Below are 25,182 nucleotides of genomic sequence, written 5' to 3'. Positions count from 1 at the left end.
GAATTCCAAGGAGTCATCATGGAGAGGGTTATTCCTTGTCTATATCCATGAGCTTTGGGGCCCCTGTGTCCAACAGTAACTTCTTCACTGTAAGAATACGATTATCTGATTACACTTTCAAAAGCTTCAAGTAGCTGACAGAATAGAATTTTCACCTGGGGGCGGGGGGGGAGGGGGAGAGGAAACTAGAAGCTCAAAGAATTACACGGCCTACCCAAGGTATATGGAAACAGAGTATAGAATCCAAGGCTTCAACTCCCTGTCTAGTGATGTTCTACAGTCCCCTACTGCGTGGTGCTAAATAGGGCAATGTTCCCAAGTCAAAGAGGAAAATGTGATAACTGGGATTTCTTATAAGCTGATTATAGTTTTAGGTACCAGGCTCAGCTGGAATTGTATTTATGTAAGACTAGACGGACAATATTCCTATAGGTCACAGGATCTGGGCAACTGCCCAGTTCTTCTCTGACCATAGTGGGAAAATACTAGAAACGGTGCTGCTCACAACTCTGCAGCCAGACACAACAGGTTCAAATCCCAGCTCTAACGTTAGCCGTGTGACAAATTATTCAATTTTTGTGCCTCTGTTTCCTCACCTATAAAATGGAGATAATATCAGTACCTACTTTCTTGGGACAGTTGTGAGCACTAGTGAGTTAATACATGTAAAGTACCTGGAACACTACCTGGCACAAAGTAAGTACTGAGTGTCATCACTGTTACCACTGGAAAGCTAGCAGTTCTTCACCTACAGGTTCTCAAGGGCCTCTGACCAGTGAAACAGCCTAGAAACAAAAGGAACCTATAGCAGTAAAACTGTTAACATGTGCTGCTCTGTTCCTTCCATCAAGACCATGACTCCATTTTTTCACATCTTCTTTCCTTTTATTGAAAAAAATTTTAGAAAATGGCAGTTGATAAAGGGCACAAACAAATCAACAGGGATATACTAGTGGAAAACAGACAAAATAAAACTAAAAATGCCATTGGCTTCTTTAATTGGTTAAGAGCACAAAATGTAACAGGCAGAAAGTCTCTTTTAAACAAATTAAAAAGCTGTGGGTTTTTTTCCCCAATTCTCCCCAAGTCAGATATATACACACCCACAAAAATGGTGTGTGAAGGAAAACTGTCATACACAAGAAGTTGTATTCTGAATTAAGGGAAACAGCTGTTGAAATGGGAATTAACACAGTAAAGTCAGCAACAGGTTAACAGTTTAAAAAACTGAGTCTTCAAATGCTGCATGACACAAAGCTATACTATATAAAGTACTGCTAGGTATGAAGGAGGAAGTCTGTATGGTTTTTAGCAAAAATGCTTTTCCAGAAAAGCAAATCAAAACAATGCAATCAGCAGACCAAAGAGGCTACAGCTAGATATCAGAGCTACAACTTCTCATATCTGAGCTAGAAAATTCTATTTATACAGAATGGACTAAAATTTCAAGACAAAACTGACATTTTTTACATTTCTTACTTTATCCATATTAAGTTCTGTTTCTTTCTCCCTCACCCCTCAATTCAGCATGATCCAGCCAAAAGATGGCTGCTTTTAGAAGTGGCTATTTTATTTTTCTTTCTGTGGCAAGACTGTCATGAAGCCTGGATATCTCAGGCTCATATGCATCCATGACCAGGGTCCCGCTGTGGTCAAAAAATTTAGCAATGGATTTGGTGAACTCGGCTTCCCGTTGCTGCTTTGTTCTTCCACTGATGAAGGTCAGCTTCAGAGTGTATTTGTCATCGAACCTAAGCAAAGATAACAAATCAAAAACCAAACACAGACATTCAGCCAGTAACAACAGAGCACCAAGTGTTTTTGAAAAATAGGGCTGAGCTGGCTACCAGTGATATAGGGAACATACAACATTATCCTTTCCAGAAAAAAAAAAAATTCCAGGGCACCTTCAGGATAGAAGTTCTGGTTCATAGGCGTTGCCATGTCTTCCCTGATTTAATTACTATGTGCCTCCTTTACCTTGTCATAGATTGTTAAACCACACGGACCATCTTCTCTCACTGCTGGGCTTTGCTTCGTTGTTATGCTAGAAGAGTACTCCTAGTAGACACTTTTCTCCAGTCTCACTCATTAGTGAGACTAATTTGTCTGTAACAAACGTTCCCATTTGTTAAGTTCATACTTGGGCATGAACTTTTCTGGGAAAACCTTCCCAAACTGGGTTAGATGTCTTGCCTTTGTCATCCATGCACCGTCAATTAATAGTCAACCCAATTACTCAGTGCCTATCATCTGCTAGGTCTAATGACAGGCTCCTATGCTGTCAGTGAAATTACCTATTGAAATGATAATTACGTATTTTTTGTTCTTCACTAGTCTCAGGGATTCTTCTTTTTTTTAAATTTTCACGTATCACTTGTGAAATTTATTTTTTAAATTTTTTGGCTGCACCATGCAGCATGCGAGATCTTCCCTGACCAGGGATCGAACCTGTACCCCCTACATCGGGAACATGGAGTCTTAACCACTGGACCACCAGGGAAGTCCCTGTCTCAGGGATTCTTGAGGGCAAGGATTTTGTCTTATTTTCTATTCTTAGCTTGGAGTTTGTTGGGCAATCAAATTTTTATTGATAAATGAAGAACCCTTGTTTTCACAGATGTTCCCCAATTCCAGGCTGCTCAGTCCTTGTTCCCTGTAATCAATCTAGTTCCAGGTTCTACCAGGTCAGGGATATCTTTTACTACATGAACTCCAGAGATCCCTTAGCTACACCTTAAGGTATCTTGAAGGCTTTTACTATCTCTACTTATTCAAGAGGGTTTATAACATCAACCCCTGGCAGGCTGACATTTCTCCCCGCAACTGCACCTGTTTCTGTCTCCATTTAATTAGGGCATATTCGGTGGACTGTCAGGCTGGTATTATCTTTAGAGGAAGCAGAGGCTTGAGCCTCTGCTTTTTTCTGCATGTTTAAAACAGGAAAAGCACCACCTATTTTTCAGGATCACTGTTATGGTTATAACAGTGCCTATCATTAACCAGTGCTCAAAAAAATCACAGCTCAATAAATTGTTGTCTAGCCAGTTACTTCCAACCTGGATAGCTAGGAGTAAAGGTCCTTGAATATTTTCAACACCTCAAAAATTTTTCTCAAGCTCTGATCAACTGCTGCTAACTGATATCACAGTAATTTTTGGACTTTTGAGCTCAGTTCCATGGCTCTGATGGCAGGACACGATCTAATGCATTTTTAAAAAGTTACTCATTAATTCAACAAATATTTATTCAGGACTAACCATATACGTCAGGCAGTTTTGGATGCTAAGGATATACATCAGTGAACACAACAGACAAATGTGTCTTTTGAGACTTTTATCTTGCTGTGTGAGGGAACAATAAAATAAAAATTATGATATTCTTTTAAATATGGAAAGTCTTCACTAAGCAGATGTTTGAGCAGAGCCTAAAGAGGTAAGAGAACAAGCTATCTGGAAAAAGAATATTCCAGGCAGAGGACACACTAAATGCAAAGGCCCTGAGGTAAGCACGTGCCCAGAATGTCTGAAGAACAGAAAGGAGGCCAATGCAAACAGAATGGAGAGGGACAGGATAAAAGCCACAGGAGATGCGGAGTGTGTGTCCATGGGTGTGGGGCTGCAGAGAATAGATAAGCATGGACTTCTAAGCTATGCTTAGGATTTCAGTCTTTATGTGAGAGGATTTTGCGCTGAGGATTGAGTTGATCTGCCTGATGTTTTAAAAGGATCATTCTGCCCACTGTACTGGAAAGAGACTGTGGGCAGGGAGAGCAGCTGCAGAGGTCCATTAGGACATTATTACAGTAACCTAATTGAGAGATGATGGCTGCAGTGGAGATACTAAGTGGTTAGAATGAATATAATTAGAAGGTAGAGCTGACAGAATTTGCTGACAACCTATTCAAAGGATTGAGATAAAGGAGTCAAAATGATTCCAGAGTTCTGGCCTGAGTCACTAGAAGGATGGAGCTGCCATCTATTTAGATGGGGAAAAGCAGGTTTAGGTAAGGGATAGCAGAGTTAGGTTTTGGATATGTTAATTTTGAGACGCTTATTAGGATCTAATGTCAAACAGAAATCTGGGACATAGCTGGAGTTTGGAGAAGGTCTAGGATGAAAATACAGATTTAGAGATCTTCATCATTATAGAAGGTATTTAAAGTCCTGAAAGTCTGGATAAGATTACACATAGTAAGTGAATACAGATACAGAAGAGCTGCTAGGAACGAGCACTAGTGGCATTTCAAATTCAGAGACGGGATAATGAAGAATCACACAGGACTCTAAGGAACAGAGACTAAGGTAAGAAGAAAATTAGAAGATTACAGTATCCTACAAGCCTACTTTAAAAAAAAAATTTAACAAGGAGAGAGTGATCCACTGTTCAAATGCTGCTGACAGGTCAAATACAATGAGGAAAGAGAAGTGAAGATATGCAAATCCAAGAGATGATGGGAGAAGAAAAAAGGGGAGCAGAGAAATGAGAAGACCATGTGAGGAGAATGTGTGAAAAGAAAAACAACTTTTCAGGTGGGAGAAATTACAACATATTTGTATGCCAGGAAGAATAACCAAGCAGAGAGGGAAACATCAAGTAAATGAGAAGGGATAGAATCTAGTGGACAAATAGAGAAGAGGCTTCAGACAGGAACTGAGAAAGAAGGTAGAGTATGATGAGCACTGTGAGTGGATAATGATGGGAGAATTCTGACTGCTGCTATCTTCCCAGAAACAAAAGAAGCTGAGAGTGAAGTGGGGGAGGAGGGCAAGAGGTTTGAGGATACAGAAGAAGGTATGAAAGATCCTCTAGGACAGTGAGAGAGTAACTGCACTACAGAAATGCCACGGAATCTAAGCTAGGTAAGGAGGAAGTGAGACAATGAAGAGAAGAGGACCAGGGCAAAGGTGGTAGGCTCAATGGATTATGGATGCCACTGGGGCTGAAGAACTGCTGGGACAAGAGAACAAGAAGGAGATAAACTAGAAAAATATAAAGCACTGGTCAAAGAGTGGGATACTTAAAAATGAAGTTATTGAAGGTAATTAGTTATCAGTAATAGCAAGATCTAGGGTATGTCCAGGGAAATAAGTATTTAAGACATGGCAGAAAACAAGATAATCAGAGGAGAGGAAGTAAAACTAAGAGGCCAGAGTACTGGAGTAATCATCTACTTGGATACTGAAATCATCAATCAAGCCTTCTGAAAGGAGTTATGTTAAAGAGAGTGCCAATGAGCCAGGAGCCACCTCTAAGGAAAGAGGAGTGAGCCTGTATTTCACTACAGCAAGAAGGAACAGAGGTGGCATATTTCCTTTCTACAGGCACCAACAATGTGGCAGTTGGTAAAAGTCAGCAGTGAATGTGAAAAAAATCAGAACCCTCATATACTGCTAGAAGAATTGTAAAATGGTGCAGTTGTTTTGGAAAACAGTATGGCAGTTCCTCAAGCAATTAAAAAGAGTTACCATATGATACAGCAATTCCTCTCCTAGGTATATTATATGAGAATTTGTCCACACAAAAACTTGTACATGAATGTTCACAGCAGCATTATTCTTAAAGGCCAAAAGGTGGAAATGACTCAAAGGTCCCTCAACTAATAAACGGATAAACAAAATGTGGTATATCCATGCAATGGAATATTATTTGGCATAAAAAGGAATGAAATATTGATAACATGGCTGAACCTTGAAAACATTATGCTAAGTGAAAGAAGCCAGTTACAAAAGATCACATATTACACGTGATTCCATTCATATGAAATAAACAGAACAGGAAAATGTACAGAGTAGACTAGTGGTTACTTCAGGTTGGGAGAATGAGGGGATAGGGAGATGATTGTTAAAGGGTACAGAGTTTCTTTTGGAGAGGATAAAAATGCTCTAAAGTTGACTGTAGGGGACTTCCCTGATGGAGCACTGGTTAAGAATCCGCCTGCCAATGCAGGGGACACAGGTTCGAGCCCTGGTCCGGGAAGATCCCACGTGCTGCAGAGCAACTAAGCCCGTGTGCCACAGCTACTGAGCCTGCGCTCTGGAGCCTGCGTGCCACAACTACTGAAGCTTGTGCGCCTAGAGCCAGTGCTCTGCAATAAGAGTAGACACCTCAGTGAGAAGCCTGCGCACCGCAATGTAGGGTAGCCCCCGCTCTCTGCAACTAAAAAAACCCTGTGCACAGCAACGAAGACCCAACGCAGCCAAAACTTAAATAAATAAATAAAAGTTGACTGTGGTGATGGTTGTAGACATCTTTAAAAACACTAGAAACCACTGAACTACTTTAAATAGGTGAAATATGGTACAGGAACTATATTTCAATAAAGCTGTTTAAAAGATACTTAAGTCAGCATGTAAATAATGAAATCAAGATGTTGCTAGGGTCTAGAGTTCTGAAACTCTGCTTTAGGGGCCTGGCACAGGGTGCAGATTTATGACAGCTGAGACCAAAATGGCAGCTATGAGTCCTGCCAGGAGATAAGAACTCAGGTGCAACATCAGAATGAAGGTCTGCTCCTCCTTACAGATATCTCCACAAGCTGGTAATGAGAGGCTGTTTGGCGTTGATGCTATACTTACCTTCATATATGTGAGTAACTGTACTTAAAATTTGAGAGCCTACTATGTGCTAGGAACTATACCATGTGTTTTTAGGATAGTGACTGAGAGCATGAGTTCAGATGTGGCTAGATTCACTTTTGGGCTCTATAACCCTGGAATAATTCATTAAACCCTTTGGACCTGGGTTCTTATCTTTAAAATGGGTTGTTCTAAGGTTTAAATGAGACGGTGCAGTTGGCACAATACCTAGTATATAGTAAATGCTCAACAGATGCCATCTTTCATAATGGTTGGTATACAGCTGACCCTTGAACACTGTGGGGGCAGGGGGAGGGTGTTAGAGGGTGTTAGGGGTGCTGATGCTCTGCGCAGTTGAATATCCATGTGTATGTAACTCATAGTCACTCCTCCATATAGGTGGTTCCTCTGTATCCACAGTTCCGAATCTGCAGATTCAACCAACCATGGGCTGTGCAGTACTTCAGTATTTACTATTGGAAAAAAAAGCCCATGTATAAGTGGACCCACGCAGTTCAAACCCTTGTTGTTCAAGAGTCAACTATATATACCAGTTGGCATCCTCACAAAAACTGTACGAATCATTTTTTACTCTATTAAAGCTCAAATAGTTTACCTGATATACGAAAAGCCACACAGCTAGAAAGAGACAAGCTGGAATTTGAACCCAGTTCTAGATACCTAGAAAGACCTGAGGTGTCAGCTGCACAAAGTTACACCCATTGCTGACTGAATTGTGCTTCTCTGAGTTGCCCAGTGCATTGTTTCAGAGATTCCTGATTCCACAGACTGCAGTCAGGTTGACAGAAGACACAGAAGCTAATGGGGTTCTTCAAAGACAACTGACTTCATACCTTTGGCCTTTACAGATACATATATAGTTTATAGTTCTTCTAACTGGCTCAGTTTATTGGCCACAAGGAAAAAGAAAATCATTCTTTATTCTTCCACCAACATACTTTCTCCCACAATTTATCCTCAGAGCACTTCTGTGATAATGGAATCTCAGAAGTGCAATACAAAGGAAAACCTTCTAGTTCACAATCCTTTCTTCATTTTATATGACTAGCACTATGATCTGCAAAGAGTAGGTATACAATAGTCTGTTGATAATGACTAACACCCAGAGAAAACCCAACATCAGGATTTAAGAATCTGTGAGGATAGTCATACCTTTTGAGACTGGACGACAGCTGCCAAATATCATCAGGATCCATCCCTGTGGGATCTTTCCTGTGGGCCACGAGAAAGATGCTCTTCTCCTTATATGAGGTATAAATGGTCAGGATCCCCATCATCACAAAATAGGTTCAGATCAAGTTAAGGGGAAAATACACACAAAAGAGAAATAGCACAAACTGACAAGCAAGGGCTACAAAAACTTTCATAATGATAGGCCTAAAGAAGACAGTTTTGTCTTGCTGTAAAAACACTGAAAATTTAACTATTTCATTTTCATCCTTATGTTTATGCAAGAGAAGCAAGGCTCTCTCTGGTTAGTTCTGCAAAGAACATCTCAAACAACAAGAAAGGAAAAAGGTACAGGGCATAAATCAGCTCTCATCTTTCTGTTCAAGGACAACATATATAAAGAGATCCTCTATTACCTAGTTTGTCAAGACTTGTGCTTATTTCTCCATACAATACAAAACTAATAATCACAGTGGACTTGACCACACTCAACCAATTTCAAGGGTCATTAAAAGAGGAAAACTGACTTCAAATTAGTTTACTATAAGAGTCTCATGCTCTACCAAATGAGCTAGCTGGGCGACTACCACAATTTAGTTTACGAGAAGGACAACTACTTCCTCCATACATGTAGGCTTATTATTATACTCAGTTTTTGACAGTATTAACTATCATACTTGAGTACCTGTGTGCCAGAAACTGGCAAAAGAGCTTTGTGTACATGTGTCATTTAAATTTTATATAAGGGACAGGCAGGAAAGTATAGTACATAGTATGAGCTTTGGAGTAAAGTGGTCCTAGATTTGAACTCTGGCTTTTAACCAATGTAACCGTGACAAATTACTCCTTATCCCAAGGCTTAATACTGTCACCTCTAAAATGGGGATAGAACTGACTTTTTAGAATTGTCATGAGATTTAGTGATGGTATATATATTTTTAGTGTACACCACACAGAAGACATTTATAATGGTACTATTATTACGTATAAAAATGACATGATTATAAAAATGGCAAGATCACGTTTTGTTTTAAACAAATATAATCAAACAAATGAAATTCCATCAAGGCTGTTCTCTTGGGAGGCCATATGATTATAATAAGGTTGCTGTCATTGTTCAAAGATCTTTGGAACTCTTTTGAGAACTGTCTCTAGAACCTATGGCATATTCTTTTGAACTGCCTTAATAGTGAAAAAGTTCATACTGGGATGATTTATCTGATACTGTAAGCAGTCAAGGTGCAAATTCTGTGACTATAATCTGAGATCAATTTGGATAATACCACTTTTGGTCAGGACCTGCTTTATTCAATGGCTTTCTAACTGCCTCTGAAGAAAAATCCCCAAAGTGGAATTTTTAGAAATATTTCAGGTGGTTGTAAGATTGTTATGAAAAGTAAACTGCCTACCAAAATGATCTGTTTTCAACAACTAGTACATATCAGTACATACCAGACATGCAATAGCACGAGGTGGCTATTTAGAATGAGGTAGTCCTATATATACTAATATGGAAAGACATTCAATATATTTTTTAAGTTAAAAAGAAAAGTTCAGTATGTATAGATTGACTTGGGGAGGAGGAAGTGGGGACCACAAGAAAACTATCAACATATTTAACTTTATATTCTAAATATAGTATAAAATCTCTCATTTGATCTTTATAATAATTCTGAGTGTGTATTACTCATATTTATAAGTAAGCAGCATTCAAACAGTCTCCAAAAAGTAATTATCACAAAAACAACTTGAAATTTCAAACCCAGGTTCTCTAGCTGTTACACAAGCCACACCTATACCTCATGCTCAGTAACTCCCGGTCTAGCCCCTCAGCTTCAAGGAAACCTGACACAGATCTGAACCTCCAAAATCTGATCCTTTCCTAAAACAGGTATACCTTGGAGACATTGCGGGTTTGGTTCCAGACCACCACAATAAAGGAGTGTCAAAATAAACTGAATCACACAAATTTTGTTTCCCAGGGCATATGAAAGTTATGTTTACATATACTGTAGTCTATTAAGTGTGTAGTAGCATTATGTCTAAAAAAACCAATGTACACACCTTAATTAAAAAAGACTTTATTGCTAAAAAATGCTAACCATCATCTGAGCCTTCAGCGAGTAGTAATCTTCTTGCTGGTGGAGGGTCTTGCCTCAATGTTCAGATGGCTGCTGACTGAGCAGGGTGGTGGTTGCTGAGCGCTGGGGTGGCCATGGCAGTTTCTTAAAATAAGACAATGAAGTCTGCTGCATTCATTGACTCTGCCTCTCATGAATGACTTCTCTGTAGCATGCAGTGCTATTTCATAGCACTTCACCCACAGAACTTCTTTCAAAATTAGAATCAATCTTCTCTCAAACCCTGCTGCTTTATCAACTAAGTTAATGTAATATTCTAAATCTTTTGTTGTCATTTCAGAAATCTTCACATCTTCACCAGAAGTAGATTCCAGCTCAAGAAACTACTTTCTTTACTCATCCACAAGAAGCAACTCCTCATCTGTCAAAGTTTGATCATGAGATTGCAGCAATTCAGTCACACCTTCAGGCTCCACTTCCAATTCCAGTTCTCTTGCTGTTTCCACATCTGCAGTGTCTTCCTCCACTGAGGTAATGAACCCCTCAAAGTCATCCATGAGGGATGGAATCAACTTCTTCCAAACTCCTGTTAACGTTTGATATTTTGTCTGCTTCCCATAAGTCACAAGTGTTCTTAATGGCATCTAGAATTGTGAATCCTTTCCAGAAGGTTTCAATTTACTTTGCCCAGATCCATCAGAGGAAATCACTATTTATGGCACTACAGCATTACAAAATGTATTTCTTAAATAATAAAACCTGAAGTTGAAATTACTCCTTGATCCATGGGCTGCAAAACGGATGTTGTGTAGCAGGCATGAAAACAACATTAATCTTGGTGTACATGTCCATCAGAGCTCTTGGATGACCAAGTGCATTGTCAATGAGTAGTAATATCTTGAAAGGAATCTTTTTTTCTGAGTAGTAGATCTCAGCAGTGGACTTAAAATATTCAGTAAACTATGTTGTAAGCAGATGTGCTGTCATCCAGGTGTGCTGTCGCCCAGACTTCGTTGTTCCATTTATAGAGCACAGGCAGAGAAGATACAACATAATTCTTAAGGGCCCTAGGATTTTCAGAATAGTAAATGAGCAAGGACTTCCATTTAAAGTCACCAGCTGCATTAGCCTCTAACAAGTGAGTCAGCCTGTCCTTTGAAGCTTCTCTCTAGCTATGAAAGTCCTAGATGGCACCTTCTTTCAATATAAGGCTGTTTTACCTACATTGAAAATCTGTTGTTTAGTATATATAGGCACCTTCATTAATTATCTTAGTTAGATCTTCTCGATAACTTGCTGCAGCTTCTACATCAGCACTTGTTGTTTCACCTTGTACTTTTATGTTATGGAGATGGCTTCTTCCCTTAAACCTCATGAGCCACCCCATGTTAGCTTCAAACTTTTCTTCTGCAGCTTCCTCACCTCTCAGCCTTCTTGGTATTGAAGAGAGTTAGCACCTTATTCTGGATTAGACTTTGGCTTAAGGGAATCTTGTAGCTGGCTTGATCTTCTATTCAGACCACTAAAACTTTCTCCATATCAGGATTAAGGCTGTTTCATTTTCTTGTCATTCATGTGTTCACTGGAGTAGCACTTTAAATTTCCTTCAAGAACTTTTGCTTTGCATTCACAACTTGGGTAACCGGCACAAGAGTCCTACCTTTTGGCCTATATCAGCTTTCAACACACCTTCCTCACTAAGCTTAATCATTTCTAAGCTTTTGATTTAAAGTGAGAGACATGTAACTCTTCCTTTCACTTAAACCCTCAGAAGCCACTGAAGGGTTATTAACTGGCCTAATTTCAATACTGCTGTGACTCAGGGAATAGGGAAGGCCCAGAGGAGGGAGAGATGGAGAGATGGCTGGTCTGGAGCAGTCAGAACACACACAACATTTATCCATTAAAATGTTAGTTGTCTTACATGGGTGTGGTTTGTGGTGCCTCAAAAAACAATTACAATAGTAAAATCAATGATCACTGATTACAGATCACCATAACAAATAACAAATATAAATAACAAATATAACAAACATAACAAACATAACAAATATAATGATCATGGAAAAGTTTGAAACATTGTGAGCATTACCAAAATGTGACAGAGATACAAAGTGAGCAAATGCTGTTGGAAAAATGGCACCAACAGACTTCCTCAACACACAGGGTTGCCACAAACCTTCAATTTTTAAAAAAAGTAATGCGCTATCTATGAAGCACAATAAAGCAAAGTGCAATAAAGTGAGGTATACCTATACCCTGGCATGAGTGGCTTGAAGCAACCTGGTCTAATGGGTTAAGTTCTAGGCTAGAAATGAGAAGAGCTGGGTCTCACTATTCCTATGTGTTTTCCTATTAGGTGCCCACACTTGGATTATAACCTCTACATTAATAACTAAACAGAATTAAAGATAAAATAACTGTATTGAATCTAAAATATCAATGATAATTATGACATAAATTTACAGATGCTCACATTTCATAATGTTAAATCATAACATGAGCAGGCCCCAAGATGAAAGTTTGTTTTTTTGTAAGGAGCAGAGAAGAGTACCAGTAGAGATTTTAAAAAACTGTCAGTAGAAAACAAACCTGAGCTTAAAGGATATGATATAACGCACAAAGCCAAAACAGGTTTGGACTCTGGAAAGGGGTGCATATAATCCCAAATCAAAGCCACTATGGCGAAGAAACAGGAGATGGTACAGATGGTGAGGCGACCGTCAATTAGACCAAAATTCTCCACATACTTGTACTTTTCCAGAAGTACCTAGTGAGAAGAAGAAGGAAGCAAGCTAATAGGAATACCTCCCTCTTTGTATCTGCTTTTATTCTTAATTTCCATGATGAAAGTTATGTTAATCATATAAATGATCAAGTTGTTATCTCCAATCAGAATTTTGCCACTCTGAGCAAAAATATATTCAACCTGTTTACAAAGATCCCAGAGAAAAAGTTCATCAACTTCTCATACATTTTTTTTTTTAAATCCTCATCTCCCTAGAATGAAGCTAAACTTTTCTTTTCCCTTTTAAAATACAGAGATGACCCATCATGGCTGAATGCCCTATATTCCCTCAACCCTCTTGCCTCTAGGCTAATTAACCTCAAAAATGATAGACTACCAGCTTTCTGGAATTCAAAAATTAGAGATTCTGAAGAGAAATTTGAGGTAACTAACAATTATATTTTAACACCTGTTCCCCTATATACACTGTAAGGATTTTAGAAAATGCTTTCTGGCTCAATTCCTAACACTGAAAACTAAAGTCATTCTAAGTCATAGAAGGAAAAAACCCTGCAAGAGATGTGCCATCAGCTGTATACATAGTAACAGACTCCCCGCTCCCCACCCCCAAAGAAAGTACCTTTTTGGCAGAATCATCCAAAGAATTTTTCACAGCTGATCCATCCCATTTGTCAATTTTTACAGGCTTATCATCAATCTTCCACTGTAAATCAAACAGATAAGTTGTGCGTTAAGAGATATGGCATCTTACTAAAAGTAAAATGAACTACTTCCTTAAGAGCATTCTCAAGTATATATAACATTTATTCTCTCTTCTGATGTTGGACAGCTAAAAGACAAAACACTTGAAAATGAAGTTGAAGGAGACTAGGTCACTAGAATCTGGTGGTACTCGTATGATGTTGCCAGTCTCCATGCTAGAAAGTCAAATGTACAAGGCCAAAACCAGAACACTTACATAGGCTGCAGAGACTATAGTGTGAACTCAAATATCCCATCCCCATTTTACAAAAATGTGGGAATAGAAAGGAATTGCACTTGTTCATCCTTTCATTCTGTGACTACAAAATCCAGACAATATACATCCATGAACTTTCGGATGCTAACAAAATGACAAAGGTCTCCTTTAATACATTTTTGTCTGCTAACAACTTTTATATTTTATCAGCATGTCTTAACTGTAGGAAAACAGCAAATCCAGTGTAGTCTGTTGGAAAGAACATTTTGAACTAAGTCCTGTCACCAGTTAGGTACATGACTTTGTTCTGACTGAGAACAAGTTCAGAGATGCTGCATACAAGAAATAAAGATGGAACAAACATCTGTAAAACATGAGAAGATTTTAAAGGAGTGTAGAAATATAATTCATCAAACTTAATTTTGTGATTGTATATACTATTACATAAAAAAGAAAAACTATCCTGTGAAGTTTGTTGGGGGAAAAAACATGAACTAAAACAGTCATACCTCAAGTGATTAAAACTCAATCAAGGCTTTCCCCTTTATGTCTCAAAAAAACAAGAATTTTCTTTGAGAAAATTACTAGTGGAAGCATGTTGTAATGATGATTCTCATAGCCTGCCAGCCTACAAATCAAACATGACACTTAATTTAAAAAATACAAATTGAACCAAGAAGAAATTCACAGGCTATCTAGCTAAATAGCTCGCTTACACTTAGTTTAGTAAATCCCATTTTGACAATAGCAAGCAAAAGAAAGAACTGGTATAGCCAGAATCCATAACAGAATTTGAATTATTTGTGAATCAAAGTCATTAAAAATTTTTTGGCTCGTTCCAAAAAAAAAAAAAAAATTATGTTCTCAGAGAAACCCAGCCACCCATCACTACCTGCAGTGCATCACAGAAAAGAAACTTGCCTCTACAATTCAGAGGATAACTTCTTGGCAATATTGGGGGATAAAACAGAGAAGAAGCCATTACAACATGTGCTAAAATAGTCTCAGCTCTAACTCCACTGGTACCTAGAAGGATCTTCAGTAAGTGGCACAGGAACATTTCCAGTGAATTACATAAACAAGAAAGTTTATAATTGATTTCTGAAGAGATAGGAGCATCATCCATTCTGTGTAAATGAAAAACCTTAGCCTATATCAAAGCAAATAGCATCTCTGCTGTAGTACAGAGATACATCTGGAAAAAAAGGCAGGAAAATGGACATTTTCCATCATTCTCAAAAACTGCCCATCAACTAAAATGTACGATCCTGGTCATGTACTCTCTATTGCTATTCAGGACTATCTTCTTTTCCTCACTCTTCTCTTCCTCAACCCTAAGTGCAAATTACCTTCCTTTTGTAAGGATGTGGTAACTCTGCACACAATTCCTCTTCCCTGCATTCCCTCCTGTGTATTATAGATATGTGTATATTGAGCACAATCAACAATCACAAGTATTGACTGACTTAGTTATTATTTGCACCAACATCATACATATATATACATGGTTTAAAGAGTTCTGTAAGTTATAAAAAAAAAATAGCAGTCCTGCTTCCCCTCCCCTTAAGACTCTTTCTATTGTCATTTCCCACTCTCCAGAGACAGGCACTAATTTCAACTCCTTTGGCTGATTTTTTGGGTATCCACATCTCTGGGGGAAAAAAAAAGTTTATATTATTATTTTCAGTTCTCAGCATTAAATCTATTGACTTTTCACCATGAAAGATGAGATTTAACCACTTCATCCCCTGCCACTTTCTCATTTATTTTTCCTGCTCCTCCCTCACCATCTTTTTAATATAGTTATAGTAGATCAATATTGATTTGGTCTTATACCTTAGTTTTTGCTAGATCATTATTTGGAGGTTACAATATGACCATAAATGCTATTCACAGATGAGTCATGTATATTAGGATTACTTTTTCTTTCCTGCATAGCTTTTTGCTTTTCTTGGAGCTACTATTGTTTTTGTTGCTGTTTTTAATCCTACAAGGTATTTCTCACCAATATATTCTCAAATTCTCCCTCAATTGTTTAACTCTCCTTTCAATATTTGCAATCATATTCAGCATTCTGTGAATTTCATCTTCCTGGAGAAATCTCTCTTGGAGCCTTCTGGACTGCTTCAATCTAGGTGGATTTCTTTCCAGTCCTGCTGTATTAACTGTCATCCTGGAATCTCCCTTTACTATGACCCAGGGAGTTCCCTTAACCTTCTCTTGGGCTAATCCCCCTTTTCTTAGGTACCATGACTTACTCTTTTCTTGGTTTACTATTCCAGCCCCTGTCCATCATCTCCACCCTCCTCCCACCACTCAAATTTGTAAATTGAAATCCTAAACCACAATGTGACAGTATTAGGAGGTGGTGCCTCTGGGAAGTAATTAGGTCATGAGGGTAGAGCCTTCGTGAAAGGGATTAGTGCCCTGATAAAAAGACATGAGAGAATCTGCTTTTACTCTGTTTTAACCATGTGAGGATACAAGAAAGTTGTCTGTAACCAGTTAAGAGGGCTGTCACTAGACCCAACCATTCTGGCACCCTGATCTCAGACCTCCCATCCTCCAAAACTGTGAGAAATAAAGTTTGGTCGTTTAAGCTATCTAGTCTATGGTATTTTTGTGAGAGCAGCCCAAACTGACTAGCATCCTCCTTTTACAGATAACACTAAGGGTTTAAGAAATTTGCCCAAGGTGAAAGCTAGGAAGTGGTAAAGCTGGGACTCAATCAAGTTTTCATAATTTCAAAACCTGTGCTCTTTCATTATTCTACACTGCTTCCCACAAAATATAAGGAAAGGAATTATTAGCCATAAAAACAAAAGGACATAGACTGCTGAAGTGACAGCCATACAAAGTATCTTGATTCTTGTCTAATAAGTTATAGTTAATAACAAAAAAAATCTTAAAAAGATTTTAATCTTGAATATGCCAACAAAACCTGCAGGATACAAAATATTTGGAATTTTCCATTTTTCTCCAGTTAAAACCAACTGCTATTTGACTGAAAATACAGTTCAAAAAGTCCTATCTTAAAGAAATTACTTCCCTGCCACTATCAACATAAAACACTTTATCAAACCAGCACACTGACTGATGCCAGACCTGGATGACAAACTATACACAAAAATTATGCATTTGATGGCTTTGATAGAACATTACAAAGACTCACTTCAGTTATTCTCCACTGCAAATCTGAATAATAGAAAGATTTTAACAGCAGTGAAAACAGAAGTAAAGTTATGCAGTGATAAAGACCTCCGTGGATTGCTTCATAAAGTTCCTTAGCTTGACAACTGGGCAGTAAGACTCAAAGGATTCCTCAAATTCACACTGAAGAGATGAAGGATACCAGAAGTGAGCTGTGCCAATGGAAGGACCCTGCTCTGATTTTAAAAGAACTGAGCATGGCTCTAAGAAAAATTAATAAACCTTTTTTCTCTCTTCTTTGGTCTCTCTCAGTTTACAAAGTGGATGTAGGCTACAAAGGGGGAAGGCAGTAGGAGATGAGGCACATGACGGAGGGAGCATATCCTAGATGGCCTTATTTACTAGGCTAGGGGACTTGGGACATTATTCTGAAACAAGCAGTGGAGAATATTTTAAGCAGGTGAACAACACAATCAAACTTATGTTTTTTAAAAAAGTCATTTTTAGTGGCAACCTAGCAGATGGTCTGGAGGGGAGTAACAATGGAGATAAACACATCAGATGGGGCCTGATTTAGATGCAGGGCCTGAATTAGAGCAGCAGCAAGGGGATGAAAGGGGATTATTTATGAGGTAGAATTGGCAGGACTTAACATCAGACTAGTTACAAGAAACATCAAAGAGAGAAGATAGAGATGACCATTCTACTAGAATTCAGGCTTAGATAACTCTCTGAGCTGTCATATTGTTTTCCAAGAGAAGAAACAGAGGAGGAAAAAGAAGAAATACCCATTTGTATAGGATGAGTTTGAGATGTTTAAGCTCTACAGTTACACTGACTTCAGAATTTTCTAAACCAAAATAAGATTATGAAAACTGATGGCAGACTCAGAAGTTGAGATACTATTTGAGTTGGAAATACGTACCCCTACCTCCCATATGCACTCATTTTGCAAAAGATCAGAAAGCAGTAAATTCAAAATAAGGAAAAAATGTTCAATTTGGGGAGCAAACGATGTCTGTCTTGAGAATGCTTACTGTCATCTAATTTAGATTCCGATTAAGAAATACCAGGATATCTCAAAGAGAGATATTATAGCTCCTGGCAACATACTTAATCTTCAATTTCCATCTATTTTTTATAAAAATGGGCAAGAAATATTGCAAAGAAAATTACTTGCTTAATAGTGGCTTATTATTGGCTGCAGTTATCACTGGAGTTAAGTTGGAAGTTAGAAATGACCACACGATAATTATGAACATGAGTATCAGTGGCAACGCCAGAGTAACTGGAGGTAAGTAGACTGGATCTGGCTACTTAAGTCTAACATACCTAACAGATATCAAAGTGGAGATGGCAAGCATTTAGACATATAAATCTGGGCTCAGAGGAGAGGTCTAGGTTGTAAATATAAATGTGGAAGTCATCAACTTAAAGATGGAATTTAAGCCATGACACTGTTTATCTCCTTGGGATGAGTGTACATGGAGAGGGCCAGGGGCTTGCTGATACAAGTCAGAAGAAAAAATAACAACAATAAAGACAGATAAGTGGAGAAAGAGGAAAACCAGGGCAAGTGGTGTTCTAGAGCCCACATAAAGATAATATTTCAAGAAAGAAGTGATCGATGAGTCAAATACTTAAGGCCAGGTAATAAGAAAAACCACTACGATTTGACAAGACGGAGGTCAGAACAGAGAGATGGTGCAGGCAACAGCTAAAGAAGGGACTTGAGCTGATAGAGGTTGTTAAAATCTTTGATACCACTGTGTATATAGTGGTAAATAGTTAAAAAAATAATAGTTTGAAGCTTTAAAGGTTACTCCATAAACCCTGTAAAAATAAAAAGAATGTTTTTAAAATTGAGATCTAATTCACCTATAAAACTCACCATTTAAAAACGTACAATTCTGGCCTTCCCTGGTGGCACAGTGGTTAAGAACCTGCCTGCCAATGCAGGGGACATGGGTTCGAGCCCTGGTCCGGGAAGATCCCACATGCCACGGAGCAGCTAAGCCCGTGCACCACAACTGCTGAAGCCCACGCGCCTAGAGCCCGTGTTCTGCAACAAGAGAAGCCACCACAATGAGAAGCCTGCACACTGCAACAAAGAGTAGCTCCCGCCCACCGCAACTAGAGAAAGTCCGCGCAGCAACGAAGACCCAACGCAGCCCAAAATAAATAAATAAAATTTAAAAATAAATTAAAATGTACAATTCAGTGGTTTTTATTATACTCACAAGGTTGTGCAATCATCACCATCTAATTCCAGAACATTTTCATCACCCCCAGAAGAGACCCTATTCCCATAAGCAGTCACTCCAATTACTACCACCCCACCCCCAGCCTTGGCAACCACTAATCTACTTTCTGTTTGCATGGATCTGCCTATTGTGGACATTTCATATCTATGGAATCATATAATATGTGGCCTTTTGTGACTGCCTTTTCTCACGTATAACATTTTCAAGGTTCATCCATGTTGTAACATGTGTCAGTATTTCATTCCTTTTTAGGGCCAAATAATGTTCTACTGCATGGATATACCACACTTTTATGGGTTGCTTCCACCCTTTGGCTATTGTGAATAATGCTGCTATGATCATGTGTACAAGTTTTTGTGTAGACACACATTTTCAATTCTCTTGAGTTTATAACTAGGAGTGGGATCTGCTGAGTCATATGGTAACTCTTCTTAACTTTCATCATTTTACATTCCATCAGAAATGTAGGAGGGTTCCAATATCTCCACATCTTTACCAATAATGGTTATTTTTCTTATTTTATTATAGCCATACGACTGGTATCTCATTGTGGTTTTGATTTGCATTCTCTAATAACTAATGGTGTTGAGCATCTTTTCATGTGCTTGCTGGCCATCTGCATATCTTCTGTGGAGAAATATCTATTCACATGTTTTATCCTTTTTTTTGCTTTTTTTAAAATCAATGTTGGGGAAGCAATAACAGGTTCTTTTTTGTTGCGGTGTGTGGGCTTCTAATGGTGGTGGCTTCTCTTGTTGTGGAGCACAGGCTCTAGTAGTGCAGGCTTCAGTAGTTGTGGTACATGGGCTCAGTAGTCGTGGCTCGTGGGCTGTAGAGCGCAGGCTTGGTAGTTGTGACGCATGGGCCTAGTTGCTCTGTGTCATGTGGGATTTTCCCGGAGGGATCGAACCCATGTCCCCTGCGTTGGCAGGCAGACTCTTAAACACGGCGCCACCAGGGAACTCCAACATCCTTTATTCTTTTAAAAACTGGTTTGTCTTTTTATTATCGAGTTGTAAGGTTCTTTATATAGTTTAGATACTAGACCCTTACCAGATATATGATTTGCAAACATTTTCTCTCATGCTGTGGACTGTCTTTCCACTTTCTTGATAATGTCCTTTGACACAAAAAGGTTTTTAATTTTGATGAAGTCAAAAATAATGAGTTTTGAGATGCTTTTAAAGTTTAGTTTGCAAAACAGTGTTAAAAGCCTGCATCTTGTTTCTTTAAACACAAACACACACATCACAGTACTGCCATAAAACTGTTCACCCTCTTTGTCAGAGCTGGGTTAGGGTACAGGCATACTACCCTGTTCGAGTCTGGCAAGCTAAGATCCCATCGAAGAGAGCAAAAGAGTATATAAGACCTATCTAAGGACACACGTTGGTGGGTGACAAAGCCAAGGCTTCAGCCTAGGTCTTCCAACCTCAAAACAGATGCTCTCTCCACTACTACATTAGCTAGCACATGGTCTGCTCCAGTATGAGAGGCAATGTACTAAGTAAGGTAAGAGTACTGGATTAAGAGCTGGGAAGCCAGGTTCTGGAATTGTAACTAACTCGCTGTGTGCTCTTGGACAAGTTGCTTCATCTTCCCCTCTCCATGTGTCCATGTCTATAAAATGAGGAGGCTGAACACATGAACTTCAAGGTCTCTTCATTATAAACATTTTCGAGAAGTCACTATTGATTAAGCAGAATAGTTAAAAACCAAACAAGAAAAAAACCCCTTAGTTCTTAACCTGTTAAACTGTAGAGGAAATAAATAAATAAACAGCTATGTGTGAAAACATGCAGCTGTCCAGGCCCCACCCCCAGAGAATCTGATTCAGGTCTGGGATGAGGTCCAGAAATCTCTATTTTTTACTAAAACCCCAAGAAAGTCTGATGTAGACAGTCTTCGTATGTTATAAAAAATATTATCTAAGGAAGCTGAAATCCAGAGTAACAAGCTAGTTAGTGGCAGCTATACATGTTTTGCTGAGTGCTTACTATGTGCCAGGAACCACTTTTTAAGGTAAATACTATTATTATCCCCAATTTACAGATGAGGAAACTGAGATACAAAGAGATTTATTAACTTGCCCAAGAACATATATCTGTTAAGTGGCAGAGCAAGGATTCAAAACCAGCCAGCCAGCCTGGTTCCAGAACCTACGTTCTCAGCTACTAAGGTATAAAAGGGGTACTTTAAGATCAGGTTGACAGTTCAGCCAGGAGACAGAAATCCATGTATGAAGTTAAAAGGGCCTGGATATAACTTCTAGAAAGCATGGTTTAATACCACATGTCAATTTTAATAGCCAAAACAATTTTAATAGCCAAAAACCATCCAGCCAGGAGACAGAAATCCACATATGAAGTTAAAAGGGCCTGGATATAACTTCTAGAAGGCATGGTTTAATACCACATGTCAATTTTAATAGCCAAAACAATTTTAATAGCCAAAAAAAATCCAGCCAGGAGACAGAAATCCAACTATGAGGTTAAAAGAATTTGGATATAGTTCTGGAAAGCATGTTTTAATGCCACATGTCAATTTTAATAGCCAAAACAAATTAAGCAAACAATTTTTATAGCCTGCTACGTAGAACAAAATGCTTTGATGTATTTTGGGAAAAATAACTTACTGCAATGATCTAAGTTATTCTGTGATGGAAGCTGGAAGGTTATATTTGCATACCTATCTTTAAGATCAGGAAACTAAAATTGCTTTGTTCTCAAAGTCAGTTTCATAGAAGCAGAAACTCACATCTGCTTAGGGAAAACTACAAGCACATTTGCATCTCTTTATTACATTTCTTCATGGCAAGTAAAACCAAAGCTGCAAGAAATAAAATAAAAACCCTCCAAAAAAATCAAGACAAATCAAATTAAAGAAACTGTAAGGTAACAGCCTCTCATTCCCACAGAGCAAAAGCTTCTCTATTCATTCAGCTCCTGCTCCACTGAGAGTAACATCTTTTCCCCATTTTCTCTTCCACAGTACCCTCAGTTTTCAAATAGAGGCATCATCCTCTAAGGCAGTTTCTGAAGACTGGGGTGGCAGATCTGAAGTTTTTTCTCTGCTAAATTCAATGCTCCAAGTATTTATTCTGTGTTGATCACTATAGAGAACGTCTCATGGGAAACTGGACAAATTGGTAGAACAATATAAAACAGTATGTCATATTAAGTGACAGCTGAATTCCCATGTGCAATAAATGCCAGAGACTTCAGAGGAAAAACACCTCAATGTAAGGCTGAAATGAAGTTCTCCAAGAAAAAGCACCTAAACAGCTCCTGACTTATCTTCTCTCTCCTCGGCCCCTCACTTCTTAGTTAATTCTGCCAAGTGCTCCTTTCTGAGGCCTTTTATCTATCTCTGCTACTCAAGTTAGGGTTCTCCTCACCTTATCATTCTATTTTTATAGCCCTGTACAAAGAACATTTACCAATATTATGACTTAATATTTACAACAAGCCTACCATATGTATGGGCATCCACAATGTACACATAAGGAAATTTAAGTTCAGTGATATCAAACTTATCCAACACCATGTAGTTTTTAACATGCTGCACTAGAACTCAAACTTGTCTTTCTTTTTATATTAAACCCCATATACTAGTATGGTATGAGAAGATTTATTAGAAGACTTCTAATTTCTACCACTCCGAACTATTTGAATAACTTTTCTAAAACCACTTTATATATTAGGCTCAAAAACCTTCAACAGGCTTCCTTCCTACTTCTACTTCAAGCAATCCATGCCCTTCTTCATCTGATTCTACCTATTTGTCATTACAGGTCTCTTAGAGCAGCGGTGCCCAGCCTTTTTGGCACCAGGGACCAGTTTTGTGGAAGACAATTCTTCCACAGACTGGGGTGGGTGGACGGGGATGGTTCAGGCCGTAATGCGAGCGATGGGGAGTGACAGATGAAGCCTTGCTCGCTGGCACCCCATTCACCTCCTGCTGTGCGGCCTGGTTCCTAACAGGAACTGGGGGTTGGGGACCCCTGTCTTAGAGAACAGTCAGTCAACAGTACCTGAGAAACATCAGGCATCGTGTACCTTTGTTCAAGGACATTCTTAACTGGTAGGCTGTCTGTCTCTGTCTCTCTCTCAAAATAAGGTCCCAGTTCCACTCTCAAACATGAGGTCTTTCCCTAGGGCTCTCATCCCCTTATCAATTAGATCTCAGGGATCATTCTCTCACTTTAACTTCTCTAAAAAGTACACATGTGAATACCAAATAGTTTTATGTTTAATATTTTGGGTACCCCATGTCCTATACTCAGCTATACTGAGTACTTTCTGGCAGTAGGATTCTTGATTCTTTTCCTCTGCCATTACACCTCTGTATTAGATACTATAGGTTACAGAGATCATTAACGTATATCATCTCATTTGATTCTCCCCAAAACCCTAATATTTCAGGTGAAGAAAGGAAAGCTTGGTGAGGTTAAATGACTTGCCAATCTTCATACAGTTTGAAACTAGCAGATCTATGTCAAAGCCCAAATCTTATGACCCCCAAACGCAGGTTCTTCCAAAACGCACTGATGCCATACACTTTTCAGTAATCACTGCCTTAGCAGACTGTCCATGCTTAATGTTTGCTGGTGATGATCCAAGTGGAGCAAAGAGCAAGAACACTCAATGGGACAGAATAAACATAGGCCATGAGGTGTTCACCCAGCAGGAAGGCAGGATCTGTGTATGAAAATGACCATCAATTCTCAACACTTTCACACACCTTGGAGCGATTTACCATCCCAACTCCCAGAACATGTTCCTATCTCTTAAGAAGGGTTAAGAGTGTGAGAACCATGTAATTCAAAACCAATGACACCCAAAAAGAGAAGCAAAAAGATCTGGATCCAAGCCCCTCAATATGATCATGTATTCATTTCTTAAGCACCTACCATGTGTTAAGCACAGAGAAGTCTGAAAGCTGTTTTCAATTAAAGTAAACAATCCTGACTATTTACTATGTTAAAGACCCCATGCTTAACACTTCTCATCAAACTGGCTTAGGGCCCTACAATGAGAGTACTGGAAGGAACCTTAGGGTACATTAAGGCTAAGTCCCTCATTTTACAGATGAGGAAACAAAACACAGGGAGAACAAGCACATTTCAAGGTCACACAGCTAATTAGAGGCAGAACCAGTACTAGGACCCAGACCTACACGCAACTGTTTCTCTCGAGATGCTATGCAAAGGGCAAGAAGGGCCAACCCAGGAAAAGAATCTGCCTTTTTTTCTTTTCTTTTAAACCCTTGTTGTTAGGACCACATTAACAGAAACAAACAAAAAACAAAACAAAAAACCACAACTGGATGGGTAGAGGGGAAGAAGAGGTAAGCCTGAGCAGGTAACAAGCTCATGAATACGATTCACCTAGGGCACTTGGCGTGGAGGGGGAAGGGAAGGAAGGGGGAGGGTGAAGGAGAGAGGAAAAAAGATAAATCTTAAAGGTTTCCTGTCAGCGCGTAGGGGAAGTCAATACTCGAAGCTCAGTATTCGGCGTATCGAGGTAAAACGCCTAGAAACTTCAGTAAGCAAAAGGCCCAAAGCACTCTGGAATATGTAGCAGCACGCAAGTGTGGCGGTCGTGATGGGGAGATTGGAGGCTACTGACTTCGAACAGCGGCTTTCATTCAGTCAGGATTCACAATTCCCTGTCGGTGAAATGGGCACATTCAACAGTGACCCCCAGCACCACCAAGGAAAAAGCGATGGCTGCACTGAAATGTGAGAATAATCGAATATTCCTAAGAAGCTGTAGTGGCCGGCATTAAGGACCGATCACTTCCGAGAAGTAAAGAAGTCCTAAAGAGGAGAGAGCCCGGGTTTGAGGTGTGTAGGGAGCTGGCTATAAGCGCCCGTAGGGTTCCCACTGTGGGCCCGACGAGCACTCCCCCTGGGAAGCCGCAGAAGGGGGGGCGAGGATGGGAAAGGGGGCTCGCCGCCTCCCGGGCGTCCCCAGGCCTCGCCTGCCCCCAAGAACCGACTTCTCACCTTGTCCAGCAAGCCGCTGCGGCTACTGCCTGTCCCACAGCTGGAACCACTTCCAGCCCCACTACTGCCTCCGCCACCACCAGTTCTCCCTCCCTGTGCAGCCGCCGCCGCCATCTTGCTTGCTTCTGCGTCTCCCTCCCCTCCTACTTGTCCGAAGCCGATTGGCTGGAGCTGACGGCGTGACGTGCCGCGCGGAGTCCA

General features: G+C 39.4%; 1 protein-coding gene across 1 annotated transcript; it reads right to left on the bottom strand.

The window, feature by feature from the left end:
• Positions 1 to 636: 636 nt before the first annotated feature.
• On the bottom strand, positions 637 to 25,138 carry SPCS2 (signal peptidase complex subunit 2). The gene is made up of 5 exons (XM_079930160.1): positions 24,982 to 25,138; positions 13,219 to 13,302; positions 12,461 to 12,620; positions 7,752 to 7,887; positions 637 to 1,751 (listed from the first exon to the last, which is right to left on the bottom strand). Exons 1-5 carry the CDS (start codon positions 25,093 to 25,095, stop codon positions 1,565 to 1,567), a joined length of 681 nt encoding a protein of 226 aa, XP_079786286.1. The 5' UTR covers positions 25,096 to 25,138; the 3' UTR covers positions 637 to 1,564.
• Between the last annotated feature and the right edge of the window lie 44 nt (positions 25,139 to 25,182).

Source organism: Stenella coeruleoalba, assembly GCF_951394435.1.
Source record: "Stenella coeruleoalba genome assembly, chromosome: 8".
NCBI lineage: Eukaryota > Metazoa > Chordata > Mammalia > Artiodactyla > Delphinidae > Stenella > Stenella coeruleoalba.
This window is presented reverse-complemented; position numbering and strand designations above follow the sequence as displayed.